The sequence below is a fragment of the Podarcis muralis genome, chromosome 2 (assembly GCF_964188315.1).
Source record: "Podarcis muralis chromosome 2, rPodMur119.hap1.1, whole genome shotgun sequence".
NCBI classification, from domain to species: domain Eukaryota; kingdom Metazoa; phylum Chordata; class Lepidosauria; order Squamata; family Lacertidae; genus Podarcis; species Podarcis muralis.
This window is the reverse complement of record NC_135656.1, coordinates 121,350,011-121,372,917: the sequence shown is the minus strand read 5'-3', so window position 1 is coordinate 121,372,917 and position 22,907 is coordinate 121,350,011. Positions and strand designations below refer to the sequence as shown.

Here is a 22,907-nt window from a genome sequence, read left to right as displayed (position 1 = left end):
GGGGTTTATAGTCAATTGGATGAAGTAAATATTGTTTTGTATGACGAAGAGATGAAGAATCAGAAGTTTTCTTTTTGAATCTTATTCATCTTTCTTTTTAAACTTCTTTTATATTCTTTAAAACATTTCTTTCTTTTTCCTTCTTTATTCCTCTTCTCTTTCTGTGTCTTTATTGTATCTATATAAAAGTCTTGGTTTGGTTAAGAAATGTGAAAATATATCAGGTTTTGTATTTTCTCCTATAAACCTTAATAAAACTTACTGAAAATGAAAAAAGCACAGAAATAATGTAACTATGTGGACTTGGCAATAACTGAAATGTAAGAAAGTGTTCATGAATATAAAGGAGCCATTTATAAATGGAAAACTGTATTTAATTGGCATATAAAAACAATTAAACAATGAATGAACTGAATGAAACATGATCATTCCTAAGATCAGATTGCATCTCGCTGAAACTTCCACAAGCTCTAACTATTTAAAAGCTTAATAAATGCCCTCCCTTTTCACAATTTAACCTAAATATTAAGTGGGGCGTCGGGACTATGAGTCAAGGAAACAGCTTCTGGGGATTAAGGTGGGGAGTTTTGGAAGATGAATGCAGGATCCAGAGTGATCCAAATGAGAAGGAAGTTCAAATAAGAATAACAGGTAATGTGAAAAATTAGAATAGGAAGTCTGAACCTCACAAGGGAATAAACAGCAAGCAAAACATCAGGCAGATGCCTTCACTGCACTCTTTTTGGTGCCTTATGAAAAAATTGATCCCAGTGAAGAGACAATTCAGATGGTTCTCTAATGCAATTGCCCATCCAGACATGCGGAATGTTGGCATGTTGTTTTTCAGTGTTGTTTTCATCTGCCCTTGATCTTAATTAATTTCACCTTTTTACTCTTTTGTAACCTACTTTAATTTTATTACAATCAAGTGGTATATGAATCCAGTGAAATAAATAAAATATCCCAGAATACACACACACACACACACACACACACACACACACACACACACACACATACACACAGTGGTGCCTCGCAAGACGAAATTAATCCGTTCCGCGAGTCTCTTCGTCTTGCGGTTTTTTCGTCTTGCGAAGCACGGCTATTAGCGGCTTTGCGGCTATTAGTGGCTTAGCGGCTTTAAGAAAAAGGAAACAAACTCGCAAGAACTCGCAAGACGTTTCGTCTTGCGAAGCAAGCCCATAGGGAAATTCGTCTTGCAGAACAACTCAAAAAACAGAAAACCCTTTCGTCTAGTGAGTTTTTTTCTTTCACACCTTCCCTGTACCTTCCAAACTTGATGAACCGCATCTGCCCTATTTCCCTCTATAGCACTTGCAGTAACCGCCTTTTTGACGGTCTTGTCAGCTCAATGCACCAGAGTCCCTAACTCAGAGTGGCTCATAGAATATGTCAAATTTGTGCACCCCAGTGGCCAGCATCTTCATCAACCAAATCATATCTCTTCTTGAGAAAGATCTGTGTCTTTCAGAGAAATATGTAAATCCCTTTAAAACCTCATTTTTATATTTCCAGATGCCAACAAGTTCTAAATTGTCCATCATTTAAAGAAAAAACTTTCTTAGTTTATCCTGGGATGTTTTAATATTTTTATGTGAAGTTCTGTCCTGCACTGAAGAGTCCACTCCGTTTCTGTCTTCCATGAGGCACCAATCTTCAGATGCAAAATCCATCAACCTACAGTGGTACCTCGCAAGACGAATGCCTCGCAAGACGGAAAACTCGCAAGACGAAAGGGTTTTTGATTTTTTGAGTTGCTTCGCAAGACGATTTTCCCTATGGGCTTGCTTCGCAAGACAGAAACGTCTTGCAAGTTTGTTTCCTTTTTCTTAAAACCGTTAATACAGTTGCGACTTGACTTCGAGGAGCAACTCATAGCACGCAGGGTGGTAGCCTTTTTTGAGGTTTTTGAAGACTTTGGTGATTTTTGAAGCTTTTCCAAAACTTTTCCGACACCGTGCTTCGCAAGACGAAAACAATCGCAAGATGACAAAACTCGCGGAACAAATTAATTTCGTCTTGCGAGGCACCACTGTATCCATAACTCCCTTATACTGGTTTGTATGCATTGCGAGCATATATGCCTACAACCAAAATTTAATCTCCTTGGATAGTAACTTCCATCTCAACAGATCTACTTTGTTCATCAGAGAATATCCGTTTGGGGCAGAACTGGGAATGCGCATATAAAGAACAACTCCATTTACCCCCTTCAGTCCTGTCCTGCAAAGATAAATTCCTCACCTAATCTATTTTAATCAAATATCCGATACCCCTTTTCCTAATGTGTGTTTTTTGTAAACAAATTTGATCCAATTTCAATGTCCCACCCCCCCCATAAAGGAAATAGCTCTTTTCTCTTTTGAGGTGCATTTGCATCATTATTTTGTCATACCTGTACCTGCACCCCCCCCCCATTTTTGATTGGCTAGTGAAATCTGTTCATCCAGTAATGGAGGTGTAATTGAGGAGGTCAGGTATGGGAGAGAAGTTGGGGGAGATCCTTCTCAGCTTGAGATGTCAGGTTCCTCCTGTTCGTCAGAGCAGACAATATTGATTCTTGATGGTTCCATGTTCTGACTCAAGATAGCAGGGCTGTGGAACCACTGGCCAAAGGTGGTCCTCTCTATCTGGTCCTCTGTAGGCCACATACCCCTCCCTAGCCATGCCCCTTACTGGCCCTGCTTTGTGACATTCTTGTGTGTTTTTGCATGACTGAAGTGCTGCCTTGAACTCTTATATTGCTCCTTGCTTGTCTGGATAGAGGATACAGAGGGGTGTGCATATGTATGTAGGAACTAGGCTGCAGCAGAAAAGGGCAAATGTGGGGGTGTATTCATTGTGCTTTCCACTTTTACCTCTAGCAATACATGCCATAGGCAGATGCCCCCCCATAAGTTTGCCCAGAAGGGACTGTGGCCTGGTTTCATGCGCTCAAAGTAGCTACTCCATGTTGTGTGTGTCTGTGTGTTCACTTACATCCTAAAGGAATATCTTGGTCCTGGCGCTTATGAAGGTACTTGGTTAGTTCAAGGCCAAGCTGACCTCTTCCCCACACTGACCCATGTCAAAACCAGGGAGCTACTTCTGTGAATTCTCATAAACATGTTTTCCTTCACCTCTGCACCTGCGCCTCAAGCCACATCGAAAATCTATGGTGTTGCCAAGGTGACGTTTCCTCTCGTATAATTATCCTTTTTCTAACCAAAGCTCTAGGGATTGGGCCAAAGATTGCCTGTGAGACAAACCAGCCCAATATCAGAATCAAAGGCAAGGCAAGATAATTCATTGCATTGTGTCTGAAACTCCTGGTGTGTTAAATAGCCCCTATGCTGCTGAGAGTCTGTCTTGTCCATTCCCCAGTGCCATGAATGATCATGTTTGAGCCTCCGAGGTCTAGACTTTGAGTTTTGATATTTCTTTTCAGATAAATTGGGATGAGAAGTTTTCTTTGTTTCTGAATTTTGTCCCATCATATCCTCAGTAGTTATGCTAGTAAGAAAAATAAAGTACATGCTCTGTATCACAAACAAAAAGCAACCATTGCTCCTCACTGCAAGTCTCACCCCTTGTTAGGATTGTGCTTGTCTTTAGGAATCCTCAAATGGGCTATTTTAGGGTGTCAACACAAACATTTTGGGGGGATCCATGAAGAAGGGGAGCTGGGTCATTCAAAGTGTCAGATCACCCACATCCACAGAGGGAAACACCACATCTAAGGAATGTCCACAGCTATGACACAGGCCAAATTTATTCAGGGACAGCCCCATGGAGGTCATGCTTTCCACGAAGTCCTGAGCAGTCCCTTGTAAGATTGTGTCGGCATGCATGTTAAAATTCCCTTGGACCTCCAGATGAGGTGTTTCCAGGAGAACATCTGGCGCAACCTGAAGCATCTCAAGCAGGGAGTCCTTGGTGCAGCAGGGAGGCTGGTACACCAACAGGAATCCTGCACTGCCCCTATTGCCAGAGTTCCAGAACATGCACTCAGAAAGCTGTGTCCTCCTAATAGGTCACTTGGTGAAAACTGAAGACTTCCTAAAAAATCACTGCAACCCCACTCCCCGCCAACATGACCTGAGTTGCTGTGCGTAAGAGAAACCTGCCGGACAAGCAGTGGCAGGAACAGGGCAAGCTGCTGTGTCCAACCAAACCTGGGTTACTCATGCCAGGTCAATTCCCTCATCCATGATCAAGTCATAGATGGCACTGCTTTTATTGGTCATTGACATGGCAGTTAAAAGTTAATTTATTAATTTAAGTTACCACTAGTTGTGTTCTAAGAGCAATTCATTGAAGCCCTAAGCAGCAGGAACACAGAACATAAAGCAGTTACTCCTTCAGGATTGGACCATGGTGCAGATGTCCAGGAAGCCCTGTTCGGGTTGCCATTGTCGGGATCTCTGCTCGGCCAAGCTGATAAATCTCATCTTCCGGAATCGCCCTCCCGACAAATAATTAACGACCTGAGCCTTTGATGAGGCTCCAAGGCACATTCCCCCCTTCAGCAGAGTTTCCAGCACAGGAAAGAGACAAGAGGTTTGGACTACATTGCAAAGACTTTTATTTCTAAGCTACACAGACAGCAAAGAAATATACATCCTCTATGAAAGCAGAGAGCAACTCAAACAAAGGGACAAAGGAAACATGACACCAGTAAACATCACATCCGTCTCCTGCCTCCGTGAGACTTCCAACAGCCTGGAAGGTCTCTGGAATGTGAACAGAGTCCTGTGACTCCAAGCAGCTGCTCAGTGGCAAAGAGAAACTAGCAGACATATGCCCTCTTTTTCCAGAGCATGTCCACTTTTTAAAAATGAGAGTTGTCATAGCGATAAAAGTAGAAGTTGGCAAATGTGTCCTCTATTTTGCTCTTCAAAATATGGCAGAGGGGGAAAACAGATCTAAGGAAAACTTTGAAAAGTATTGGGTTTGACTCATTCTCTAGCTAAAAGAGCCCCAGTGGAGTAACTGCAGCTTTTGCAAAGTGTGGAAAACATAGATTGCTGGACTTTTAAACACCCTGGCATTAAGCACCAACAATGTGCTCCCCATGCCTCTACCCCTCTGGCAGTGAATAGACCACAAACTGAAGTAAGAGCACCAGCAGCGGACTTCCCTTGTTGGGTCGTGGTGGCAGTGCTGCGGAGCCATACAAGCGACTCAACAACTTTGGGTGATCTCTTTGGATTAAAAAAAAAAAAGGTGTCATCTTATAACTGAAGGATTATCTCCATCTCCTTCATTCAGCCTGGACACTGATGTTCAGCTCCAAGGGTCTTCTGGAGGTTCCATCACTGCAAGAAGTGAGGTTAAAGGGAACCAGGCAGAGGGCCTATTTGGTACAGCCCACCCTCTAAATTATTACAGTCATACCTTGGGTTACAGACACTTCAGGCTGCACGATTTCGGTTTGCGCACCGTGCAAACACAGAAGTACTGGAACAGGTTACTTCTGAGTTTTGGTGCTTGCGCATGCTCAGAAGCGCTAAATCACTCTTCGCATGCGCAGAAGCACCAAATCGCAACCCACGTGTGCAGGTGTGGGTTTATTTTAAAGAAAATAAAGCGACATAAACCAATGAGATGTAACTTTCAAAAACTTACTGATTATAGTCACACTGCTTTAATAATGTATTCATGTTTCAAAGGTGAAAGTCACTGCAGGTTTAGCTCAAGTCTTACTTTTCATCAGAAAATCCTCACGGAAGAAAAACCTGATAAATGCTTGAACTCTGAAAAGAGTGTTTGGTGGAACCCACACTTTGCATCCCACCAATGAATGTTTAATGGGAAAGAAACAGGAAAATACCACACCATGTTAGAAGTACTTATATTACTTCAAGCCTTGCTGCCCTTTTAATAATCCAGAAAGGATAAAATAGTGTCCCTCTTTTATATTGCAATAAAGCTCAGAAGTTTCTCCTCCTTGGGTGGCCACATTGCATCTTGACTCGTCCAAGAATCTAAGCCCTCAAAAGCCACCAGGGAAGCATCTTCAGGCAGCTCAAGCAACATCAAAGCATCATCACTAACTTTTAGCAAGTATACAAGCTTTAATATATATATATAGTGAACCTTCTCCTGGAAAAAAGAAAAGGATAAAGACTATGTAAATGTATGTAAGTACCTATTGTAGAATAATAACAGGGACCCTGAAGTCCACTACATGTCCCACGGTCCTGTATCACACCTGAATTAAGTTCACACCAACTGTTTCTGATTAATATTCTGTTTTAAGCAGAACCCATCCCTTTATATAGCCTGGAGAATCAGATGCCATCTTTAGGATTTTGCTGTCAAGTGCTCCTTTGTGTTCAGATCAGGTCTCAGTATAATGATGTAGCACTTTGGGATGAAGATGCAGCCCAGGAGACCAGCACTGGAGGCCAACATAGAGAAGACCTGCACAGCTACCATGTATTTCCCCTTGGTGCTCAGGTAGGTGGGCACAAAGGACACCCAAACACTGCAGAAAACCAGCATGCTGAAGGTGATCAGCTTGGCCTCATTGAAGGCCCCAGGCAGCTTCCTGGCTAGAAAAGCCACCATGAAGCAAATAGCAGCCAGGAAGCCCATGTAGCCCAGGGCACCATAAAACATGGCCACAGACCCTTCATTGCATTGCAGAATAATCTCTGCAGGCTGGGAGTGCATGTCAGAGTCTGGGAATGGGGGAGATGCACTCAGCCAGATGGTGCAGATGACAACTTGGATACTGGAACAGGAAATGACAACAGCGTTGGCCAGACTTTTCCCCAGCCATCTCCTCACTCTGTTCCCTGGCTTGGTGGCCATGAAGGCCAGCACCACAGTGATGGTTTTAGCCAACAAAGAAGAGACGGCAACTGAGAAGATGATGCTGAAGACCATTTGTCGGAGAAGGCAGGTCTCCTTCCTTGGCCGGCCAATGAATAGGAAGGAGGATGAAAAAGAGAGCAGGAGAGATACAAGGAGGATGTAGGAGAGGTCCCGGTTATTGGCTTTGACTATGGACGTTTCTTTGTATTTAAGGAAGATTCCTAAAATAATGCTTGTCATTAATAGCAGCAAGATAGTAATGGAAGCTAGAACACTCCCCAAAGTTTCTGCATAGGTCAGGAAGCCGATACTTTTGGGAACACATTGAACTTGACCCTTGTTTGGATGCTGATCTTCTGGACATTTTGTACAATTCTTTGCATCTAAGGAGGGAAAAGGAGTGCTTTAGCATCATTTAAATCCATAACCATCTATGTTCCATTACGTTTTAGGGGGAACGATGTCCATATAAGGGAGTGTCAGGAAAAAAGAATGTCTAAAAAGGGAGTGGACACAATTGGTTATTTCATTTGCTTACTTAATATTTCTGCTTATACTGTTGCCTTCCTCCATGATGATAGAGGTGGTTTTCAAAAGTTTCTCAGTTTTATCACCCAAACAACCATGCGATATAGGTAAAGCTGAGAGGCAGTGACCTCCCACAGAGGTGCTTCTTGTACAGCTTTTGCTGAATTTATACTGTCCTGTTCCATGGTTTTACCTTATATAAATGGTTTTACCTTATATAAATAATATATTTGACCACTGAGGATGCCCTCACCATGATCATTAATTTGTAGACCACCAATTGGTTCCTTTTCATTCTTTGTTTCAACCCACTTCCTAGAATGAACATAGATGAATAGAGAAGCCAAGTAAAAGAGACACATTCAAAAATGTCTTTTGACTCTTCACAGAAAGTGTCTCCAAGTGAATGTTTCCACCATTTCTATTCTCAAAAGGGCTCCCGTTTATATTCACCCACCTTCCTGAGCAGAGATGGTCCCTTCTGCACATGGGGCACAAGCATAGCAGCAAACGGGCTTTCCTTCTTGAACCACTTTGGCGTATCCAGGTTGACAGCTCTTGGTACACCTGGAGCTAGGTACAGTCTAAACATAGAGAACATGAATCAAACAGAAAGTGTCAGGACTATTTGTGTCTCTGTAATTCCTTTATGGAGTTTGGAAAGGACCTAACAGGCTCCCTATTCCCACTGACCCCAGGCACTTTTCCAGGGAAGCATTTTGATGCAGGACAACATAGACGGGAAACCTCTTTGGTGTGTTTCCTTTTTTGTTCGGACAATTATACCTGACTATTCTAAGCAAAAGTATATATTAAAAAAGCAATTTTAAAACCCTAGAATGACAGTGATAACAAAACAGCAGCAATAAAACATACATATTAAGGTAAAGGCAAAGGACCCATAGGTGGTTAAGTCCATCACCGGGCCAGCATGACTCAATGGCTTCTGGTGCAATAGGACACTGTGATGAGTACCAGAGTGCACAGAAACAGCATTTACATTCCTGCTGCAACAGTACTTATTTATCTACTCGCACTGGAATGCTTTTGAACTGCTAGGTTGGCAGCAGCTGGGACAGAGCAATGGGTGCAACAGTTAAACAAACCACCACCTGAAGACTCCATCTTCAAAAACTGCTTCCTGAATTATGCTAACTTTATTTTTATTTTTCCAAAGTGTTTTGAGTCCTGGCAAAGAATGGGGAGATGAGCCTCTCAGGGCAGCCTCTTCCACTTAGCCCCCCTCTCTTCCATCCCTCTATTAATGCCATTGCTGCTGGTAATAATGCTAATTGCTTAATGGGGGTATCCCTGGTGTCAAGAGTATGGCATTCAGTTTCCAATCAACCCCTCTCCACACCATAGTATGCTGGCACCATGCTTGTTAACTGTCCAAGCACTCAGGTCAGGAGATGCCATCAGTATCCAGGGAGCAATTGCGCTCCTTTCCACTCTTTACTTCCTGAAGTCTGGACATGATTCTCATTCACCCCATAGGCTGGCTTTTGAAAACCTTGCATTGCACTTATTAGGGGTCATCCAAACTTCTCTTTGTGCCACATATCTAGAGACAGGCGAATGCTTTAAAGCTCAATGTCAAAGCAGTCCTTCCTTCCTTCCTTCCTTCCTTCCTTCCTTCCTTCCTTCCTTCCTTCCTTCCTTCCTTCCTTCCTCCCTCCCTTCCTCCCTCCCTCCCTCCCTCCCTCCCTCCCTCCCTCCCTCCCTCCATGCTTCCCCTAAGAAAAACCCACATTTTACCACTGAATCAAAGAAAATGTCAATTAGGTTTCTGCAGGAAAGTGCTGGGAGAAAACACATACCATAAAACAAAAATCCTGCTCAGACACAGATCAGGACCTGTAAGTCAAATTGTGGCACAAATGGAAGTGTCAATGAGCCCTTACTCCCCAGCAGTTGTGCAAAGGGCTGTAGTCAACTTGCCCTTGGAATTATTCAGTTAGTGATTAGAGCTTTACAGATGTGGGATAAAGTAGTATGCCATACCTTCTCTGACCACTTGGGCCACACAATGGCTTGTGAGTTGATTGTGAACTTCATGTCAGTTGGTCCATCTCTCCCGATACTCCCAACCGGCACTCTTACACGAGACTTATTGGGAAACATCACCCAGTTCTCAATGTCATAGTAGAATGGAATCTCCCCATTCTCATCCAATCTGAGGCTGCCCATGGAAGTATTCAAAAACTGGAGTCCTCTTAAGAAAGGGTGAAGCTGGAACGGCAGGAAAAAACACCAGCTCTTATGAAATAGAAAAGTTGAATACAAGCCCATTTTGAGCTCTAATCTCCTAGGAATTGGGGTCTGTGCACATTTCATCTGGACTCGTGAGCCTTTTGCAGACATTCCTTTTTCTTTATTAGAACATTTGTAGGCAACTCATTGTATAAAATAACAAGGTTTCTGGAGAATACTATAAATACGAAAGACAATAAAATACTTCTTAAAAAATAGAAATTGCACAAATACCACACTTTTTAAATACAGATGGTATTGGGTTGGCTGGGGGCTAAGACAACCCCCAGCCATACGACAGGAACGTTTCCAGCCTGTCTCTCCCATCAGCCTGCAGCTAGGGAGTTCCGAACCTCTTCCCCAAAGATTTATAGGGACTCGTGTCTTGAAGACACCGAGCACACATCCAGCAGAGATAAAGCACAGTCAGAACTAGGCTGGGGTTTGTAAGCACTAAGCTACATTTATAAGTCAGAACAAAAGAAAACATGTCTGCTTTCCCTCATCTTCCTTGGAGAGAAGTCAGAAGTGGAAGGAAAGCAAACGGAAGAGAGTAAAGTGCACATCCACTCCCTGGATTCCAGCAGTCGGTCCTGGAGTGCATAGCACAGACATGTGATGAACTAATCCTACACAATATCTGCACAGTGAGAGGAATACAAACCCAACAGATGAGTGCACAGCATAGATGCCACCTCCATGCGGCCCCGTGTGCCCAAGCACCGACCAAATTCCCCATGAAGGGGTCGGGCATGCACAAATTTTGGTGCCAGTCATGCACTCTGCATGACACCTACAGGCCCAGGCACGGGGGCCAAGTTGGCACTCCTAATGCACAGTTATACCCTTATGAACAGAACACCATTTCCTCAGCTGCTCACTGTATCACTAGAGAAGGTTATTTCTCAATAGGGGCCACATAGATCTGCTCACAGCCAAGAGCATATGTGTGGGCAGTGTGGCTGTTCAGAGTAGTCCTCCTACCTGGTAAAATTATCTGAAAGTAGGCGGAATTTACACATTCATACTCCCATGAGGTTGAAACCTTGGTTCCTCAGGACTCTAGATAATGTGAAAGCTTACAAATGTGAAGTCTCTCCTTTCCCTTCAAAGTGTAGCTGCTTTCAGCAGAACTTGCACAATGCCACAAAGGAGGACATCGTCTTCTATTATCCTTTTTTAAAAAAATATGTTTATTTCAACAGCTTTTCCAGCAAACTGAGAAACTCTTTGCTTTTCATGTTCTTTCTGTACTTTTACAGTGTCTATCATACTATCCAAGTCGTTAAACCACCCTGCATTTTTTCAACAATGGCCAATTTTATAATGTAAAAGTTTAGATATTAATATAGAATTAAAAATTCCTTCTGTTCTACAGTTGATTGGCAGCTTCAAGTCCCAACAGAGACACAGTGGAAGATGAGAAGGAACCAACTTCTGCTATGATGGCTGCATCTCTCTCAGGGCGCCAGAGAGGAAGAACGAGATGGTGGGGGACTGTTCTGACATAACCAGAATAGGCAGAAAGGTCTGCTTCTGCCACAAGACTCACTAATGAGATTTTCCGCCAAAAGGAGCAAAAAGAAATAAAAATCTCAGTCCTAAATCTGAATCCAGTGGTGGGAAAATGAGTGCAATTTGCAACAAGGAAAAGGAAATACCTGCCATGGCTGTAGCCTTTGACGTTCCAGCCTGTCTCCTCCACTCGCCATCAGCATGACCTTTGATCTGGATGAATAGGCAGCATTCAAAGCCTGAGCCACAGCTTGGACACTGAAGTAAGTGATGTAGCTGTCTTGAGACAGGGCTCTCTCCCGCTCCTCTTCTGGCACCATCTCCAGTTTCTCATTCTCTGTGCATCTTGTCCGACCTTTTTCAGCCAATGTGTCCTTTCTATATAAACAATGAAATGCTTTATCCCAAAACTGGTCAAGATATTCGGAAAATGGAATATAGTTTTGTTAATTTTTCCTTAGTTGGGGCTTCATTATGAAGGACAAAGATCCATGGATGTACTGGAAGAGATGACGTTTAATATTCAAATAAAAATTAGCATCTTGAAGATGTGTTGAGATCCAGACTTTACCCCCGATTTGTTTCTCAAGAAATTGTTGTATTATCATGAGTTGAATCCATGCCCCTTGACTGCTTTTATAGTAAACAAATATTTTGACTTTGTCCCATATGGTAAATGGTTCACTTGGGATGAGATATACATCTAAGTTATATTCTGGTATTCTTTTTAATAAGGCAATGCAAATTCCATTGTTGATCATCAGAGGTGTCAAGGCACTCAAGAACCTTTCTCCGTTATCATTGTCTGAAACCAAGAGGCCAGTCCATGTCCATCCAAAATTCAGGAGCAACTTCACAATCCCCCAATACTGACTTTCCCCCTTGGGGACTATTTGGTAGACAAAGGAGACTTCAGTTTTCTCATCCAGTGTCTGAGTCATAATGCCATAACTGATCTAGTGAGGAAAGGAAGAGATAAGTGATTTGTTTGACTTTCAGGAAAAGGAATACATGCTGTATTTATTGTCTGTTATTACTTATTATCTGTTATTATTGGGGGGGGAGTGTTGGCTGGAGTTGATTGGAGTTTTAGTCTGAAACATTTAGAGAGTGCCAGGTTGGTGGATGCTGGAAGAAAGATCTACTATCACTAAGGGTTTTCTCACTTTTTCATTTCCCATATTGACTCTCCTGGAAAGAAAGTGGAATTTATTTCTTGTCCCTATCCTTCATACCTGAGGGATTTTGTAGATGCCAGACATGACTGAAATCTCTTTCGAGATGGCAGAATTGCCCCCTTCAAGAACAGACAGCAGGTTATTCCTTTTTCCACAGTTATAGTTTGGAGTATTGCTTTGCCCCCCTGCAAGCAGGTCTAGCATGGCATCGGAAGTCATCCTTGCATCCAAAAAGTTCTCAAAGAGGTTGTAGCCCAAGGAGATGTTGGGTAAGAACCTGGAATTCAGGTTGATCTTCTGAATGGAGAACAGGAAGGACAAGATGTGCCAGTAGAACCTAGGTGAAAAACTGCAATGAAACATCAAATAAAAAAATGTCAGAAACCTATTCACCATGTAAAGAAAGCAAATGTTATTTCTAGGCATTCTTAAAGTAGCTCATCACCAAACAATGATGTGTATGTTTGCAGTTTGGGCTGAGACAAGGAATATATTTTTATTATTATTTATGTAATAAATTTATATACCGCTCTTCATCTGAGGATCACCTAGTTACAAGGTGCAAATCTATTTACCACTTAAAAATAAAAACTAGGCGATTGCAAATTCCATTGCAAAGAAAGAAAGAAAACACACAGCCTTCAAAGTGGAAAATTGCCTTTATTATTTTGAATTAAGTAGAAACTGTTGGAGTGGTGTTAGAGAAGCATGACATCCAGTGGCATCTAATTACTTACCATCCAAGCCTTTTTGAGGGAATCTGGGAAAAAATGTATGGGTCTTCTAGAGTCAACATACTTGGAGATATGATCCCAGCAATTATGAAGTCCCCGGGCCGGTAGTAATTCTGTGTTTCACTTTCTTCCCAGATCAGATTCAAGGGACATTCTTTTCCTTGCTTTTCGCAGTCTCCATGTGTCATTAGCAGGAAAAGCAGGAGGGAAATCATTTTGCCTGTACCTCCTACATGCGGGTGGTGCTGTGGTCTAAACCACAGAGCCTAGGGCTTGCCTATCAAAAGGTCGGCGGTTCGAATCCCCGTGACGGTGTAAGTTCCGTTGCTCAGTTCCTGCTACTGCCAACCTAGCAGTTCGAAAGCATATCAAAGTGCAAGTAGATAAATAGGTACCGCTCCAGCAGGAAGGTAAACTGCGTTTCCGTGCACTGCTCTGGTTCGCCAGAAGTGGCTTAGTCATGCGGGCATATTCCGACTCCCTCGACCAATAAAGCGAGATGAGCACCGCAACCCCAGAGTTGTTTGCGACTGGACCTAATGGTCAGGGGTCCCTTTACCTTTACCTACACTTCCCTTGTGGCTGCTCCTTTCTCTTGCCCAGCCAGGTAATCAGAAGTCAAAAACACTTGCAAGAGGAATGCTGCAGTGACTTTCCCAGTATGGGTAACATTCAGGTTTGCCTCAGCTGTTCATTCAGACTGTCTCTGACGTATCAGCTATTCTCTGCATCAACCTTTCTCCCCAGGCACAGAGCTAGATATAACCTCATGCTGCCCTTGATTGCGTTGTCTAGGCAACCTCCAGAAATGTATCTTGATCTTGGCAGGAATAAATAGCTATGATTTTGATAATTATAAGGAGAATAAATTTGACACTGCAACAAACTTTAGTCATTGCGAAGTTTGGGTGGCAGGTGCAGAGCGGGGAAAAACCATGTTTATAAGAAATCACAGGTGAATTGCGAAAGTTTGATGTGTGTGTGTGTGTGTGTGTGTGTGTGTGTGCAAGTTTGGCCTCAACAGCATTAGGAAAGCTCTGCAGCCAGATGAGACGAAGTCCCATCTAGTCCAGCATCCCATATATTGAAGTGTCTGGTCATACACCTTTGGGAAGCTCACAAGCAGGGCATGGGGATAAGAGCCCTTTGGTGGTCTTGTTCTGCAACAAATGGTATTCAGAGACAGTGCCAGATTTACGTATAAGCTAAACAAGCCATAGCTTACGGCCCACTCTCTTAGGGTCCCCCAAAAAAGGTTAAAGGGGAAAAAACTGCATGTACATTTCCAAAATATAGGATAAAAAACAAATAATATAAACATACAGCAACAGTGTTTTGTGTTGTGCATGGACCTATTAGGTCCATAAATTACAGTATAGCCTATACTGTTTGGTGCCAGTTTGGTGTAGTGGTTAAGAGCGGTAGTCTCATAATCTGGGAAACCGGGTTCGAGTCTCCGCTCCTCCACATGCAGCTGCTGGGTGACCTTGGGCCAGTCACACTTCTTTGAAGTCCCTCAGCCCTACTCACCTCACAGAGTGTTTGTTGTGGGGGAGGAAGGGAAAGGGGAATGTTAGCCGCTTTGAGACTCCTTAAAGGGAGTGAAAGGCGGGATATCAAATCCAAACTCTTCTTCTTCTATATTCAACACAAAATCCAGCGACAATTTGTTGTTGACAAAGGACAGGTGGACATATAAAGGGCCCCATTATCTTCAGTAGCTTGGGGCCTCATCAAACCTAAATTCAGCCCTGTTCAGAGACATGCAAGCCTCTGATCCCCACAAAAACCAACCCACAGTTAGATCATTAAGAATTATCAACTGCTTGTTTCTTTAAGGCATATGCCCCATGGGGCTTACTCCCAGGTAAGTAAGTCCAGGTTCTGTGTGTCCCATTGAACTTAATGGGAATTCTGACTAAGAAGGCATAGGGTACTGCAGGAAAATAGATCTTTCTTTTTTTAATTTTTTTTAAATTTTCAATGCAGAATCATAACAAAAATTACAAACATTGAATCCAAAATAATACTATACAAAAAAAGGAACATACAAAAAAAGAAAAAAGAAAAAAACCAGAAAAGAAAAAGGAAAAAAACACACAAAGGAAACAAAACTAAACAAAAACGTTTTCGTTTTTTTCATTTTTGAAAATAGATCTTTCTTATGGAGTTGAGAGATGCCTTCTTGGCTCAGCATCAAATTGTGCAGGTTCATAGAAACAGATTCCCAGCACACAGCTATTAACTGATCTTTAGAAAAAAGAAATAAAAGAAACTGCAAAAAGAAAGCGAAGAAGAAATACAATAAATGCTGGTGTGTATAAAAGGTGGAATAGATTGGTTTAATGTGTATCAATCGGACAAAAACATTACAAATCCCCATATAAATCAAAGAGTAACATCAGCCACCCAGACACTTCATTCAGGCTCCAGCAATACACACAGATCCTTCAACCAGGAGCTTAGTGGAGCTTGGTAGATGCCAAATTAGCACTCCAACTAAGAGGGAGGAAGTCTTAGGGGGAGCCTCTGCAACACCACCTTCCCTGTTCATGAGTGAGAGGTGAGCAGGTCTTACTTGAAATGGGCCACTATAGACAAAACAGGGTTAGGCTAGTGATGGTGGTTGTTAGTAGAGGTGCTGTGTTCTCTGAGATAAATATTAGGCAGCAGAACAAGCTTAGAAGGAAGTTTGAATGGCAACCATTTGACTAAATGAAGAAGTTTGACTGGATCTTTTAACATTATCTGTAAGTTTACAACCATGGCTCACATGAACAGTAGTGCCATTTTGCCCGCACAATAGGGGGTGCCCGGTGCCATGGGTGCCATGCAGCATGCATGGCCCTGGCACCAAAATTTGTGGGTGCTCGGCCACCGACCTTCCTTGGGCTCTAGGGATGCTCAAAGAACTGTGTTGTACATAGTTGTTCTACTACGTGCCAGTACAATATACTATTGCTGACCTTGGTTAACTGTCTGACATATTTCTTCTACAATGCTGTGGCTTCAGTTACGCAATCCACTGGCGAGCTGACAGCACACTGCACACATCCCAACGTTACAAATACATTTTCTTTTCTTTTTTATAATAATTTTTATGAAGTTTTCCATTTAACAAACCAATCATATCACATTAATTATTCCAAATTATACCAATACATATCATAAAGTCCAAATATTTTGCCAAATTATAAATTTTTGTTGGGCGTTCCCATGCTTCGAGTTCAGTAGGGTCCAATCATCTCATATTTCTGCTGCTTTTAGTGTTCACCAGTCCCATCTTTCAATCTTCTTGTTTTTATCCTTTTTCTTCTTAATAACCTCTGAGTTGTTTCCACAGGCAAGTTAAAGTAAGCAATAATATGTTTCTGTGTGAACTTTGTAAGGCTCTCCCTTTTTAAAAAGCTGGTAAATCTTTTGTTTGCAATAAATCACACGCTGATCCAAAAGTCCTCCTCGAGCGGCAGACACCATCTTTCCCAGTTCCGATGAAATAAAATCTAGGTGTTTGCTCATTAATTTTCCCAGACAAGTTGCTCCATAAATTAGCCTTTCCAGAGAAGATTTGCCAAGTCAAATTTAGAATACAAACATGATAACAGAGTAATGGCTCGCCTGTCCCTATGACTAGTAATCTCGCAACATAGTCTGTCTCATAATGGCGGATCCCGATTAAAAACTGCGTCACAAGAGAGCCTTTTATTTTCTTTCCAGATATTTCAAAAAACAAAAGCTTTAGTTGATATTTTTATTTCCACACAGTTTATTTTCCAATCTCACTTGCTATAGGTCGTATTGACGGTTCTTCTGGGGGTTTGGGTTGTTAGATAATATCGTAATAAGAAAAGAAAAAGTCTTTCCATTGCATTTCAACATACCGGAATAGATGTTACTCTTTGATGTTATCTTCTTTCCAGTCCAATCCATCATGTTTAACTTCTCAGTGGCAGGCTTAATTAGCAGCTAACGTACCCTTTTCTTTGCTCGAAGCATGTGCAATAACTTATATCCAATTTTTTATCTTAAGAAATGCAACTAGGGTCGCTCTCAGAGACAGCGTCCGGGAGATCTGAGCTCGCTCGAGGGCTTTCCGTCCGGTGCCCTCCCCCCCTCCTTCTTTCGTACTCGCAGATGATTTATGGACAACCGCGGATGAGGCTGCATCTTCCCTTACACCGGGAAGAAAAATGGGAGGCTGATTTACTCCCATCTCAGCCCCTTAAGTATCTTGTGTGAGCTGGAGAGATGGTATTGTCGGCCATCTTCCAAGGCGCCCCTAGCGGAGCCCCAACATTACAAATACATTTTCATCATTCTTATTTATGGGAAAGGAAGAGAAAAAACTTTTTGAAAAATACATTGAATTTTGCATAGCTCGCTGTTGTCATCTGCTGTCACATTTGTAAATTGCACTTCAAAACACATTTAAAATGTTTTATTTGCAGCTATTTAGCTGAGTCCTTAGGGAATCACATGACATATTTAATTTTTGTGGTTAGGTGCTCCTTTGTATTCAGATCAGGCCTCAGTACAATAATGTAGCACGGATTGGCGTAACAAGCTACAAGAATTTGCTGAAATGGCGCAGTTGACAAATAGCCTGAGAGGCAACTCAAAACAAAAATTTATGCAAAACTGGGATAGATATAAGATATATGTTCAAAAATACAGTAAAGGGTCACTATCTATGCTAGCATTCAATTGACGTTGGAGACGTTGAGAAATAAGACCAAGGGTACATATTGATAAAGGAATGTATTAGATAAAATGTAAAGAAATATACAATAAAAGAGTACAATCATTTGTAAAAAAAATGAATATACAACAGGATAGACAGGAAGTCCAATGTGTTGGTACATATATGATTTTAGAAAAAAAATGTTTTTCCTTCTTCTTTTAGTATATAAACTTTGTATACATGTTGCAAATTATAGTACAATAAGCCTTGTGATGTAATATGATTATGTTTACCGATGAAACATAAGAACTTTAATAAACAAATAAAATTCAAAAATACATAAATAAAATGTTTTATTTGCAGCTGTGTAGCTGAGCCCTTAGAGAATCATATGGCATCTTTAATTTGAGTTGTTAGGTGCTCCTTTGTATTCAGATCAGGCCTCAGTACAATAATGTAGCACTTAGGTAGGAAGATACAACCTAGAAGCCCAGCACTAGACGCTAAAATAGAGAAGATCTGCACGGCTACCATGTACTTCCCCTTGGTGCTCAGGTAGGTGGGCACAAAGGACACCCAAACACTGCAGAAAACCAGCATGCTGAAGGTGATCAGCTTGGCCTCATTGAAGGCCCCAGGCAGCTTCCTGGCTAGGAAAGCCACCACGAAGCAGATGGCAGCCAGGAAGCCCATGTAGCCCAGGGCACTGTAAAACATAGCAACAGACCCTTCATTGCATTGCACAAAGATCTGTCCAGACTGGGAGTGCATGTCAGACTCTGGGAATGGAGAAGAGATCCCTAACCAGACTGTGCAGATAACCACTTGGACACTGGAGCAGGAAATGACAATGGAGTTCATCAGACTTTTCCCCAGCCATCTCCTGACTCTGTTTCCTGGCTTAGTAGCAAGAAAGGCCAGCACCACAGCGATGGTTTTTGCCAACACAGAAGAAACTGCAGTGGAGAAGATGATGCTGAAAGCTGTTTGCCGGAGAAGGCAAGTCGCTTTCTTTGGCTCCCCAATGAACAGGAAGGAAGACAAAAAGGAAAGCAGGAGAGAAATGAGGAGGATGTAAGAGAGGTCCCGGTTGTTGGCTTTGACTATGGGTGTTTCCTTGTATTTAATGAAGATTCCTAAGACAAAGCCTGTTGTCAAAGACAGGAATAGGGAAAGGAAAGCTAAAATGATTCCCAAGTATTCTTCATAAGCCAGGAAGGTGATTATCTTGTGGATACATTGATCTCGGTCTTTATTTGGATGTTGATCTTCTGGACATTTGATGCAATGATCTGCATCTAAGGAGAAGGAGAAAAGAGTGTCCGAACATCATCCATATGAATAACCATCTGTGTTCTATAATACCAGGAAGAATAATGCTGATGCAAGGGTGATCAGGGAAGAAGGTATTGTAGGGAGGGAGAGGCAAAAGTTTGTTTATTTCCTTTTTAAATGTTTACCGTAGCATCCTGCCTTTCCTTCAAGGAGAGAGGGGATTTCCTTGCTTTTTATCACCCAAACAACCTTGGGATATAGGAATAGCTGAGAAACTCTCACCTCCACAGACATGTGTCTGGTGTTGACATTGTACAGCTTTCACCAAATACCAACGACATGCCTCTTTACCTTGAGCTTTTACAGTTCATATTTTGTCTTCTGGGGCCCATATAATTTGGGGGTCCCCCCCCCTTTTACACTTCTGACCTATTTGCAATTATTTACTTTTATATAAGTAATATTTATCCAACATCTCCAGCAACATTTCAGTTAGCTGGATTGGAGAAAATTTGTTAGAAGGATAATTGCTCACTGTTAAGTTTGTACATATAAGGGACGTGGGTGGCGCTGTGGGTAAAAGCCTCAGCGCCTAGGGCTTGCCGATCGAAAGGTCGGCGGTTCGAATCCCCGCGGCGGGGTGCGCTCCCGTTGCTCAGTCCCAGCGCCTGCCAACCTAGCAGCTCGAAAGCACCCCCGGGTGCAAGTAGATAAATAAGGACCGCTTACCAGCGGGAAGGTAAACGGCGTTTCCGTGTGCGGCTCTGGCTCGCCAGATGCAGCTTTGTCACGCTGTCCATGTGACCCGGAAAGTGTCTTCGGACAGCGCTGGCCCCCGGCCTCTTAAGTGAGATGGGCACACAACCCTAGAGTCTGTCAAGACTGGCCCGTACGGGCAGGGGTACCTTTATCTTTACCTTAAGTTTGTACATATATTTTTAGATAGGTAGTACAAACATTTTTTTATTTCTTCCATGTAATAATTTCCATATGATTTATTTTATTTTGTAATGTGCTTTCACTAACTGAACATTTACTATTTTAATTTTTTAAAAAACTCATTTTCTTTTTCGTGTGGTTTTGGTTCTTTACTCACTGAGCGCACCGTTTAATATCCCTAAATAAATGCATTGTGGGCAGTGCATCCAAAGTTCTCCACTTGTCTATCCACTTTTTGGCCAGAGATTCCTATTCCTATTCTCCTTCTAACTTGGAGTCGCCCACCTTCACAAGTAGAGATTGTCCCTTCTGCACATGGAGCACAAGAATAGCAGCAAATCGGCTTTCCTTCTTGAACCACTTTGGTGGAGCCAGGCAGACAGATTTTGGTACACCTGGAGAAAGGCACAGTCTAGCCATAAGGAGAAAAAGGAACATCAAGGGGAAATTGTTAGGAGTTTTGGGGTCTATAGAGGTTATTCATAGAGTTTGGAAACAAACCAACTGGATCTCTGGTTCCACTGGCTCCGAACCCTTTGTTCACAAGAGCGCTTCTGTTGCAGAACAACATGGCAGGGAAATCTCTTTGGTGTGTTTCCTTCAACATTCATATCCCAGATAAGTATATTTAACGCAAAAGATACAGTAACAATCTCTGAACAACAGCAGCAACAAAACAACAGCAATTAAATAGGCAATAAAACATACCAGCTACTGAAGATGGTAGCCTAAAAAAAATGATTCTAGATTCAGGTAGGTAGCTGTGTTGGTCTGACGCAGTCGAAATAAATAAAAAAATTGTCCAGTAGCACCTTAGAGACCAACTAAGTTTGTTCTGGGTATAAGCTGAAATCTGCATGCACACGAAAGCATAAATTTCCTCCATGGATATAAAATCCCATCTGCATCACATAGTCATTTTAGGCAATGAAGGCCCCCTGAGCTGTCAGTTCCAACCCCTGCACCATATCCAATGAGATTTACTCCCTGTTAAGTGTCCAAAGGATTGCAATTGAAGCCTCAGATGTATTATTCAAAAATATTCGCAGCTTAAGGAATGTCACATGGAATCAAGTGTCCCTTACCTGGTTAAACCGTTTTGGCCACACAATGGCTTCTGGGCTAATGGTGAAGTTCATGTCAACGGATGCCCTTCTCTGTATACTCCCTATTTTCACTCTGACACGAGACTTATTGGGAAACATCACCCAGTTCTCAATATCAAACTCGGCTGGCAGCTTCCCATTTTCATCCAAATGCAGTCCATCAATTGAGCCATTTGAAAACTGGATTTCTCTTAAGAAAGGGTGAAGCTGCAGTGACAGGGAAACACCAGATATCCTGCCTGTATTCTGTATTGTGTTTTATACTATATTCAGTTGTTTCGTATCCTTTTTTAAAACTGTTTTGTTTTGTTTTACTGTATTGTAAGCTGGCCTGGCAGCTTTTGACAAATGGCAATATATAAATGCTGAGATAAAAATGAAAAGAGAGCCCATCTCAACCAAGTGTAGAATCCTATGGCCAGGATCCCTTGTGCCTGTGCAGTCTGTTTTCTAGGTGCTACTAACTGTTGATGGGCATCTTCAAGACTCAGCAGGGACAGAGGAAGAGAGGAGAAGGGTCCAACTCCAGCTGAGAAGGCTGGATCTCTCTGTGGGCAGCAAGGAGGAACCACCAGAAAGTGTGGGGGTCTTCTGACAAAACTTTGACCTCTGCCAGAAGCCTCACAAAAGTGGATTTGCTGCAGCGAGACAGGTGAGGGGAGCGAGCTGATGCCGGGAGGCCCAAACAACCTCCACCTCTTCCTTGACGCCCTGGTGCCCCACACCACTTTCCTCTATGGGCAAGACACCCCTGAAGCCAGCCCTTCTAGGAGAAGGGAAGCTTGGATGCAGCCTTGCAGCCATGCACATTTGTGAGAAAGGTTTCAGGAGTAAACCCTGAGGAACAACCCATAACTGCTGCCCTGTAAGGCATCTTCAGGAGAGGAAAAGGCTCAGGAGTAAACCCTACACAAATCTGGAGTCCCGAAGGAGGTTAGGTGGCATCTTGTGTTCCTCCTTCCACCAACTCCTGCATCCAAACTAGTGCCAAACGTATTGTTTTTCTTTCCTTTGGACCATACCAATGAGGCTGAGGGGGGTATTCTTGTGCTATAGGTGCCCAGAACCTCCCAACACACTGTCCAGGCTTGCATAGTAGATGTCAACCAGTAACCCCTACTAATAAAGGGTGTTAAGTAAGCAGAAACAATTCTTTCCATTCATTTGGCTTTTATTTTCTCTGTATGTTGAGATGGGGAACTTGTGCAGGTGGAATTTATTATTGTAGTTATTAGTAGTATTTTATTTTATTTTATTTTATTTTATTTTATTTTATTTTATTTTATTTTATTGTACCTTGCCCATCGGACTGGGTTGCCGCAACTTCCAACACAATATACAAAAACACAACAGAACATCACACATTTTGTTAAAAAACACCAAAAACCTGGCTGGGACAATGAATTTCGGTGTGAAAAAATGGGGAAAGAATTACCTGCCATGGCTGCAGCCTTTGATGTTCCAACCAGTCTCTTCCACCTCCCATCACCATCCACTTTGATTTAGATGAATAGGCATCATTTAAGGCATGTGCAACAACTTGGACGTTGAAGTAAGTGTTGTAGCTATCTTGAGACAGGGCTGTCTCCATCTCTTCTTTGGGCAGAATCTCCAGTTTCTCCTCCTCTGTGCATCTGGTCTCGCCTTTTGCAGCCAACACATGCTTTGAATATGAACAATGAAATGCTGTGTTCCAAAATTGTTGGAGAGCAGATGAGTATGGACTCTTGTAGCCACAGCTGGTCCTTCTTTGAGCCTTCAATACAAAGGACAAAGAACCATGGATGTACTGGAACAGAACAGGAGGAGAAGGCATATAGGTATTGGTGTCCTGAAAAGCTGCCGCAATCCAGATTTTTGCCCCAATTTCTTTCCC

The 22,907-nt window shown here is 42.4% G+C and overlaps 2 protein-coding genes across 2 annotated transcripts; both read right to left on the bottom strand.

The window, feature by feature from the left end:
* Positions 1–6,306: 6,306 nt before the first annotated feature.
* On the bottom strand, positions 6,307–11,438 carry LOC144326819 (vomeronasal type-2 receptor 26-like). Its single transcript, XM_077923658.1, has 4 exons — positions 11,265–11,438; positions 9,355–9,582; positions 7,808–7,934; positions 6,307–7,205 (listed from the first exon to the last, which is right to left on the bottom strand). Exons 1-4 carry the CDS (start codon positions 11,436–11,438, stop codon positions 6,307–6,309), a joined length of 1,428 nt encoding a protein of 475 aa, XP_077779784.1.
* Positions 11,439–18,098: 6,660 nt separating this feature from the next.
* On the bottom strand, positions 18,099–22,622 carry LOC144326818 (vomeronasal type-2 receptor 26-like). The gene is made up of 4 exons (XM_077923657.1): positions 22,467–22,622; positions 21,011–21,238; positions 20,211–20,337; positions 18,099–19,009 (listed from the first exon to the last, which is right to left on the bottom strand). Exons 1-4 carry the CDS (start codon positions 22,620–22,622, stop codon positions 18,099–18,101), a joined length of 1,422 nt encoding a protein of 473 aa, XP_077779783.1.
* Between the last annotated feature and the right edge of the window lie 285 nt (positions 22,623–22,907).

What these genes read in the sequence shown, in the direction of transcription:
- LOC144326819 (XM_077923658.1), bottom strand. Translation starts at nt 11,438, where the DNA reads ATGGTGCCAGAAGAGGAGCGGGAGAGAGCCCTGTCTCAAGACAGCTAC. An exon ending in AAAGGCTACAGCCATGGCAG is followed by an intron (nt 9,583 to 11,264) that starts GTATTTCCTTTT and finishes CTGCCGTTCCAG; the next exon opens with CTTCACCCTTTCTTAAGAGG. An exon ending in GACCATCTCTGCTCAGGAAG is followed by an intron (nt 7,206 to 7,807) that starts GTGGGTGAATAT and finishes TTCCCTCCTTAG; the next exon opens with ATGCAAAGAATTGTACAAAA.
- LOC144326818 (XM_077923657.1), bottom strand. Translation starts at nt 22,622, where the DNA reads ATGGAGACAGCCCTGTCTCAAGATAGCTACAACACTTACTTCAACGTC. An exon ending in GGCCAAAACGGTTTAACCAG is followed by an intron (nt 20,338 to 21,010) that starts GTAAGGGACACT and finishes CCTTATGGCTAG; the next exon opens with ACTGTGCCTTTCTCCAGGTG. An exon ending in GACAATCTCTACTTGTGAAG is followed by an intron (nt 19,010 to 20,210) that starts GTGGGCGACTCC and finishes CCTTCTCCTTAG; the next exon opens with ATGCAGATCATTGCATCAAA.